The sequence below is a fragment of the Phragmites australis genome, chromosome 10 (genome assembly GCF_958298935.1).
Source record: "Phragmites australis chromosome 10, lpPhrAust1.1, whole genome shotgun sequence".
Classification (NCBI taxonomy): Eukaryota; Viridiplantae; Streptophyta; class Magnoliopsida; order Poales; family Poaceae; genus Phragmites; species Phragmites australis.
The window spans coordinates 32,197,202-32,206,137 of NC_084930.1; the positions used below are offsets into that span (position 1 = coordinate 32,197,202).

The window sequence follows — 8,936 nt, forward strand, 5'->3', positions numbered from 1 at the left end:
ATCTCACCCCACGCCTCACAGGCCACTCACGGACTCGCCCACCCGCCGGGCCGCCCAATCCGCTCCGATCCCGTACTCCCGTCCATGACGTGCTGGATTGTAGCAGCAACAGATCTAACCGCCGCCGATGTCCGACTGTCCGTGATGGCGCGCAGGTTGAGCTCCAGCTGCAGCAGGGCCGTCGCCTCCTCCTCTTTCCCGTCTCCTCTGCTGCGGCGTATATATACCTGCCCGTCCCGCTCTCTGCTCCTCGCATCCGCGCCACGCACTTCGTATCTTTGCCGCCTCCCTCCTCCTTGCGTCACTCCTCGGTGCGTGCCAATCCATCCGTACTTGTGCTCTCGCCGTTGTTCTTGTTGTCGTTGCAGCCTCGGGGTTGTTCTTGGTCCTGATGTCTGTGTTGTTTTTGTTTTGTGTTGGATGCGGGAGCAGGTGTTCGTTCAGGACTCTCGCGGCGGCCAAGGGGTCGTCATCGCCGTTGAGCAGCGTCTCGCCGTCCAAGCAGTCACAGAGGAAGAGACAGGAGGAGGAGATGACGATCGCCTCGTCCGTCAAGCTCGCCGGCGGCACGCTGTCGGTCTGCGGGCGGACCGTGCTGTCCGACGTGCCGGACGCGGTGGTGGCGTCGTCCGCAGCGGCAGGGGGAGCGGTCGACGGGGTCTTCCTCGGCGCCGACTTCGCCGAGCCGGCCTCCAGACACGTCGTCTCTCTCGGGGCCCTGAGGTTCGATCTTGAATCTGAGAACATGAGAAAATAAAATAAAAAATGCCCCCGTCCATTGGTTCATCTTGCCAATTGGCATTGGTTTTGGCAATTGGGCAGGGGCGTGCGGTTCATGGCGTGCTTCCGGTTCAAGCTGTGGTGGATGGCGCAGCGGATGGGGGAGAAGGGCGGCGACGTACCGCACGAGACGCAGTTCCTCCTCGTAGAGTCCAGGGGCGCCGGTGCCGGCGGCGAGGACGCGTACGTCGTGTTCCTCCCGCTCGTGCAGGGCGCGTTCCGGGCCAGTCTCCAGGGAGGCGCGGGCGATGAGCTGGAGCTCTGCGTCGAGAGCGGGGACCCCGACACGCGCGCGGCATCCTTCGAGCGCGCGCTCTTCGTGGGCGCCACAGAGTCCGACCCCTTCGCGGCCATCGCCGGCGCCGTTGCTGCGGCTAAGTCCGCCCTCAAGACCTTCCGGCTCCGCCTCGAGAAGAAGCTTCCGGGCATCGTGGATTACTTCGGGTGGTGTACCTGGGACGCCTTCTACCAAGACGTGACCCAGGAGGGCGTCGAGGCCGGGCTGCGCAGTCTCATTGCCGGTGGTGCGCCGCCCAAGTTCGTCATCATCGACGACGGCTGGCAGTCCGTCGGTACCGACCAAGACACCACCGATGAGCCCGCTGGCGAGGATAAGCCGCCCCGCCTGTCTCGGCTCACCGGCATCAAGGAGAACAGCAAGTTCCAGAACATCGACGACCCGGCCGCCGGCATCAAGACGGTGGTGCGCGCGGCGAAGGAGGAATACGGGCTCAAGTACGTCTACGTCTGGCACGCCATCACCGGCTACTGGGGCGGCGTCCGGCCGGGCGCCGCCGGGACGGAGCACTACCGCTCCAGCATGCAATTCCCCAAGATTTCGCCGGGCGTCGTGGAGAACGAGCCCGGCATGAAGACCGACGTGCTCACCACCCAGGGGCTCGGCCTCGTGCACCCGCGCGCCGTGTACCGGTTCTACGACGAGCTGCACGCCTACCTCGCCGCCGCCGGCGTCGATGGCGTGAAGGTGGACGTGCAGTGCATCCTTGAGACGCTCGGCGCCGGCCACGGCGGCCGCGTGCAGCTAACGAGGCAGTACCACCAGGCGCTCGACGCCTCCATCGCCAAGAACTTCCCGGAGAACGGCATCATCGCCTGCATGAGCCACAACACCGACGCCCTCTACTGGTACGCGATCCGATCCAGCCGCTTTCACAATTCCAACCGTAAATTCATAGCCCTTTCGTGGAATCGTGACCAATTCGATCGTGATTTGTTGTGACAAATCGGCAGCTCCAAGCAGACGGCGGTGGTGAGGGCGTCAGATGATTTCTACCCGAGTGATCCCGTGTCGCACACGATCCACATCGCCTCGGTGTCCTACAACAGCGTGTTCCTCGGCGAGTTCATGCTGCCGGACTGGGACATGTTCCACTCGCTCCACCCCGCTGGAGACTACCACGGCTCGGCCCGCGCGATTAGCGGCGGCCCCGTCTATGTCAGGTTGCCAATTCATTCCACACCAGAAGTTTTGATGCTATGTCCGGTCTAAATGTAGCTGATTTGTGTTCTTGATGATGAATTTGCAGTGATGCCCCCGGGAAGCACAACTTTGAGCTGCTGAAGAAGATCATCTTACCTGACGGCTCCGTGCTTCGCGCACGGCTGCCAGGGCGGCCGACCAAGGACTGCCTCTTCATCGACCCGACACGCGACGGCGTCAGGTGAGCTCGATCCCCTCTGCTCCATTCTTGATTTGTTCACAGGTTGCAAGTGTTTTTTGGGGCATGTCACTGACAATTCCGTGCCTTGGCTTGATTCCCGCAGCTTGCTCAAGATATGGAACATGAACAAGTTCACCGGCGTTCTCGGCGTGTACAACTGCCAGGGCGCGGCTTGGAGCTCCGTAGAGAAGAAGAACATCTTCCACCAGACCGGCACCGAGGCCCTGACGTGCGGCGTCAAGGGCAGCGACGTCCATCTCATCTCCGAGGCCGCAACGGACCCCGAATGGAACGGTGACTGCGCCGTGTACCTCCATGCTAGTGGCCACCTTGTCGTCCTTCCGAACGGCGCAGCATTGCCCATCTCCTTGAAAGTCCTGGAGCATGACGTCCTCACCGTGTCACCGATCAAGGTCAGAGCCCAATTTCCTTAATCACTTTTGCTGTGTCCAACCTGAAGTGTAGTTGTACCACAAAAGCTTGGCAATTGTGAACTTACAAATTGATGGGATCATGCCACTACAGGACTTGGCACCCGGGTTCAGGTTCGCCCCGATCGGGCTCGTCGACATGTTCAACGGCGGAGCGGCAGTGGAAGGCCTGACCTACCACCTCCTCGACAGCGCAAAGCTGGTCGACGGCAACGGCTCTACTTCTATCTCCGAGGCAATGGGATTGGTCTGCATGGAGGTGAGGGGGTGTGGAAGGTTCGGTGCCTACTCTTCAGTCGGGCCAAGGAAGTGCATGCTGGGTTCGGCTCAGGTGGACTTCTCCTACGATTCTTGCTCTGGGCTGGTGATTCTTCAGCTGGAGGCCATGCCCAAGGAAAGGGTACACAGGATTGTTGTGGAGTTGTAGGGTGGTAGCATCAGTACATCAGAAATTCAGATTATCATGCTACGGGTGATCTGTCCACTTGTGATTTATGCTCCCTCTTATTTTTAGATGAAGGAATAAGATTATTCCGGCTTCTTAATAAAGTTATGCACATAGCCGTTCATTAATACAAAGTTTGATATAACAGCCGGCATTCCGGATAAATTATGTAAAAACAAAAGTATCCTCAAAATCGGCTAGATAAAGTCAAGCACAAAGTCTATTGCTAAACAACCAACCATATCAGGCATAAAACTCCATCACTGTTGTTTTCAATCTTCGACATTCATCATTTATAAGATACCGATCTTCCGTCTTATGTAGCAAAGACCAATGACGAATTCAATATGCGCCCTGAAAAGAACCTACATGAAAGAGTAAACTTTTACCTTGTCAAAGACTATATCATTTCTATTTAACCAAATTGCCCAACAAAAAGCACTAGTTCTAACTAAAATGTAGTTTAAAAGTTTTTAACTCATCCCATTTAGCCAGTTACCAAATATATTGGAGACACTTGTTGGTAGATTTAAGCCAAACGTTACTTGAACCATCTGCCAAATAAATTTAGCAAACCTACATTTTAAAAATAGATGTTGTATTATTTTGTCATGATGACAGTAACAACATTTGGTACCACTTCCAACGTCATTTTGCCAGATTATCTTTGGTTAGAATTTTTCCATTAAAAAGAAACCATAAGAACACTTTAATCTTTAATAGAAGTTTTAGTTCTCAATGATAGAAGTTATTTGAAATGACAGAAGCGCTAATCAAAAGTCTATGCATCGAACGGACCGTGAATCTTCTATTTTGATGTAGAAACCATAGAAACGTGTCACGACTATCACTGAGTTGTATGGACTCCTGCGCCGCCAACTCCGGGCGCTGGAGCCAGCTCCGGTGGGCCATCGGTGGCTCTGTGCAGCGTCGAGCGTCCGGTTGTGTCCGCTCGCCTGCACGCCATGGCCATCAATCGCCATGCTCACCGCCGTCACCGGAGGCTCGCTGCACGGCGGATCGAGTCAGTGCTCGCCGACGCGCCGCTTTGGAGGCTCCCGCTTCACGTCGCAACCCTGCGACTTCGTTTGCAAGTGCTGTGCTTCCCGTCAGGTTGGATCCGACCGGAAGTTGCAGACATGGAGAATTCTCTTGTTGATGGATCCATGTCAGACGAGTAAGGGACAGTGCACGCATCTTCAAATGGCGGATTGGATGCCTAGTTTCGGTCTTCAGACTAACAGGGAAATGAATTTCAAAAGAGTGCATCGCTAATCAGACCAAGGCTAGCAAGATCAAGGCTCGTTCCTAGAGCAGTTTCGTAAGAAAACCAAATCCAGCGAGAGTTGATGTTTCCTATCCTGCCGAATTCCTGTAAAATTGCCGCGATCCAGGGGAGCTCAATAGATTTCCGGGTCTGAATGTTAGGATATAAATCCAACAATCAATTGGACATCTATTTAGAAGATATGTCTTTTCAAAAGGACATGAGAAGAAATGTCTCTTCCTTATCCCTTCATCTTATATAAATCTAACATATGTATAATGAAAGAAACATGGATTCATTCTCTACACTACTCTATTCTATGATGTATCTATTCTATACTGCAACACTGAATATGTGGAGCTAGAGTTACGGTTAGACTACTGAATTTTCAACCAATTACAGTCGATCCAGGTGTTTCACCGAATAGAATCGGGACCCTAGAAACAGACAGTGTGAGCAGACTGTTAGGAATTAGGATGTGATTGACATAAGATTTAACACGAAAAAACTTTTTAATATAGAGATAAAAAACACGGAAGATAAAATTATATTACGATAGCTCAAATATAAATACAGGAATTACCTATATTTATAGGCACCGAGAAATTACATTTAACTGTTACGATAGCTGAAAGGCTGGCGCCGGTGATGGGCCAGCTCCTTCCATGCCCTATCAAGCTCTACTTCGGCTGTTGCTCATCATTTATCATACCCACAGGGCCACAGCCAGTGACAGAAGATAGCCTTCTCCCCCACTCTTGCCTATGCATGTCCCGTCCATCTGAGGCTGGCCAAGGGCCCCACCTGCCGGGACCTGGCTAGGACGGCACATGCATTGTACCGAAGCATGGCACAGGGGATGACACATGGGTCCTCAACTCACAATCGCACACCATGGCCCCACAGACAGTGAGGCCAGTGCAGCAGCTCGTGCTCTGGTAGTCGTAGGTGATGTTAGTTTTACTCTGTACTTAGGGTTTAGGGTTATTGCTTCAATCTTTTTTCTGCTAGAAGTCAAACATCTAAATAAATTAGATTACTGAAAAGTGATTTTTTCTGAGTACAAGTTAAAAGTCAAAATAAATTATAGAAGTCATAAGCTCAAATAAATACACTAGAGAAGTCAGAAGACTACTTTTAACGGAATAAATTAGAAGTTGAGAAACTAACTGAGAATATTTTTTGAAAAATAGTATGTTGAAAAATTAAAAATTTATTATAAAAGACAATAGCTAAAATCAAAAATAACTTTTAAAAAAACACAAACAAACAAGCGCTTACTCTTACCTTCCAGTTTCATAAATGTTTTTGAGTTCTGACAGTTTCGTCAGTGAAGCAGCTGGGAGGAATAGTTGATGAACAGTATTTCACTGTGCACGCTGTCGCAATGCCAAGCCTTAGAAAACAGCGATTTCAGTAGTAAAAAGGGCAAAACTGTGTAAAAATGCGAGGTGATATTCATGCTGTGATGTGATGAAACATTTTTTTTCCCCTCTAGTGGCCAGGGCAAGCTGAAGCACAAGTGAAGACTTCTGATCTGAAATTCTTAACAATGTGTGTTAAGTTCGGTACAATGTAGTCCCATTCAGGAAAAAGAAAAAAGAATATTCAATTGTGGCTCTAAAAATATACAATTAGATGGAATTAGTACAGATTGATTTGAGAGGTCGGTTAATTGATCTGGATGCACCTTGTCAATCAATTAAAGCATGATAGGTGATGAGATTTGCCACTAGTGCTATCAGTGGTGGATAAAAAACTAAGGAGTAAGGTTCTCTCTTCTTCTTCTTCATCCTCCTTTCTCTCTTCTTCTTCTTCCTCTTTTTTTTTTCTTTTTCTTCCTTTTCTCTTCTTCTACTTTATCCTCCTTTTCTTCTTCTTCTTCCTCCTTTTTCTCTTCTTTTCCATCCTCCTTTTCTTCTCTTCTTCTTCCTCTTCCATGCCCAAAAATCTAAATCCTCAGTGCCTATTTTATTTGGGAAAATAAAGGATGAAGCTAGCATAGATCTTAGCGGGGCGAAGAAATTAGGCAACTTGTTAGACTCAGACACGGTGTAATTTTTCCCCGTTCCAGCATTCGCTGCGCTAGTGGGCTATCACTATGTAACCAAACTCTCTTTTGCTAGGCTCCCGAGCTGGTGAAGAATGTCTCTCACCCAGTGGTGGTCCAGGGCTGGAGTTTGGGAGAGAGGGCAGATCTGTCTACTGGAGAGAGTGACATGGAGCTGAGAACGACAACAGCAACGTCGGAAATCTGGGCACTCAGGCGTTGCGTGAAGCATATGTTTGGCTGTTGTCGGAATATGAACAAGAAGTTTGCTGATGCTTTCTTTTTACTTCCTATTGTGCTCAGGCTATAGTCGATAGTTGCAGTAGGTGTCTGGTGCGTATAGCCCAGCTTTGTATGCGCAAAAATGATGATATATGGTCCGTCTATTTGGATGACACCGGGGAATATAAAGCCCTTTAATTCAAAAAAAAAATCAGATATGCATGCAAGCATGAAGCTAAACATATGCTCCTAGCATGATTCAAATCTACCATCAGTTCTAACTTGCCACCTGCCAGTTTTCTGCACCATTTCCTTGTGTAGCCGACTAGCCGGCCACAGTGCTCATGGTGTGACAAGATGCATCCACACTGAACCAGGCCACAGGTCGCCACAGCTCCATCACGACGCATACTGTTCAGGGGTAAGTAAAGAGAAGCCTGGTCGGCCGGCCATGTCAGTGCTGCCGCTGCCCAAGACCACACACAAAGCACAGCTGCACAGCTAGCACGCACACAGGGGCAGGCAGCTGGGAAAAGAACAATCACTGGGAACGGCATGCAGTGCATGACTATTTAAGGAAATCTCCTTGACCTTGCTCGGAGGTGGAGCACTCACTCAGTCAGAGAAGGGCATCTGCTTCTTCTCCAGGAATGGAAGTCCCATCGCCTGGCCTTGCCTGTCCATTGGGCTGTCACAACTCACAAGGGTAGGGCGGTATTGCAGCAACAAAGGGTGAACCAGTGCTGGTGTGATTTGAGGTTTCATGCTCTTAGGACAGCGTCCTTTACCTTGCACCAACAAAAGATCTACTCATTGCACCCCTTCTGAAACATCTTTCATCAGGGTCAGCTTTTCCATCAGTTTTGTATTCATAAAGTTGTGCTCTCTCTCTCTCTCTCTCTCTCTCTCTCTCTCTCAAAGAGTAACAATGTAAACAAAATAGGTATATATAGAGAGTAGGAACAATTATTGTTTAGTAACATGCTAATGCAAACTAAAAAATCTTAAGCATATTCCAAGGAAAACTCGAGAAAGCTAGTCCCTTCATGAATTATCTAGGCACATACTGATTTGACAGATACATGGTGCATGCATCTTTAAAGAAGATTATTGCATGATTTTGTAAAGCATTGTCCAAAAAAATAATTGGCGAAATGAACTCACTAGAGTGGAGAAATAACAAAGAACAGAAGAACGACAAGAAACCGAAGAAACTAGCACATTTTTTAGAGTAGAAACTGAAGAAACTGCATAAAGAAATCCAGTGTCAAACGATGGGCACAACCAAATATGATACAAGAAAAATGCAAGTGAAACTAAATCTTATTACAGTTTGAAGATAGACATGACCACATCTCGGTGCATACTGCATATACCTAGTCCTGATGTAGAATTCTCTCTGGTCATCATGCGTCTACAAGCTGAAGCTGATGAGTGCTCCGCCATGCTGCTCAACTGGCCTCTCTCTGAAATTTCCCACAGCTTTATTGAACTGCACTCGATAAGTAGAAGCTACTTCTCCTACAGATGCAGTTCAAGAAAGCTGTGGAAGACCACAGAGAGGGCCATCTAGCTTCTGATAGATGCATAATCAATCAATAGCAGATATGCAATTAACAGAACCATTTAGGGGAGGGGAAAAGGAGCTATATATGTTAGTTCTATTCTTTTGGCCTGCACACACAAGAACCTGAAGACTGAATGTCAGGTACAAGAAGCCACCGGTTCTTGTGGCATTCAGCGAGGGGGTGGCGGAGGAAGAGGAGGAAAGCAAGGGCTATTTATATACCAGGAAGATGATGGAGAGAGGGGGAAGGGCAGCATGGGGTTGGTGTGAGGGGGCTAAAAGGACCCAATCCCAAGAAGAATTTAGAGTCTGAACAGTGAACACTACTCCAAGCCATCTCTCTGTGTGTTTGTGTGGAGACGTTTTGGGTACATCAATCCAAGGGGTTTGTAAATGACAGGGGAGACAAAGGGCAAATACATTATTCCACACTTGGATCAAATGTGCCACTGTCTGCTTAGGAGAATTGAACAATGCTCTGTTTTCTTTTGG

The 8,936-nt window shown here is 49.2% G+C and overlaps 1 protein-coding gene across 2 annotated transcripts; it reads left to right on the forward strand.

Moving 5' to 3' along the window:
* LOC133930778 (probable galactinol--sucrose galactosyltransferase 6) lies at window positions 1-3,483 on the forward strand. 2 transcript variants are annotated; one of them, XM_062377506.1, is made up of 7 exons: window positions 1-311; window positions 433-723; window positions 823-1,926; window positions 2,032-2,241; window positions 2,328-2,462; window positions 2,566-2,875; window positions 2,988-3,483. In XM_062377506.1, exons 1-7 carry the CDS (start codon window positions 85-87, stop codon window positions 3,318-3,320), a joined length of 2,610 nt encoding a protein of 869 aa, XP_062233490.1. In that variant the 5' UTR covers window positions 1-84; the 3' UTR covers window positions 3,321-3,483. The 2 variants fall into 2 exon arrangements, with proteins under 2 accessions (XP_062233490.1, XP_062233491.1); XM_062377507.1 differs by having other exon boundaries at window positions 1-307; window positions 432-723.
* Window positions 3,484-8,936: the final 5,453 nt, after the last annotated feature.

Coding starts and splice junctions, on each gene's coding strand:
- LOC133930778 (XM_062377506.1), top strand. CDS start 85: ATGACGTGCTGGATTGTAGCAGCAACAGATCTAACCGCCGCCGATGTC. Junction 1,927..2,031: donor AACACCGACGCCCTCTACTG/GTACGCGATCCG, acceptor ACAAATCGGCAG/CTCCAAGCAGACGGCGGTGG. Junction 2,463..2,565: donor CCGACACGCGACGGCGTCAG/GTGAGCTCGATC, acceptor TGATTCCCGCAG/CTTGCTCAAGATATGGAACA.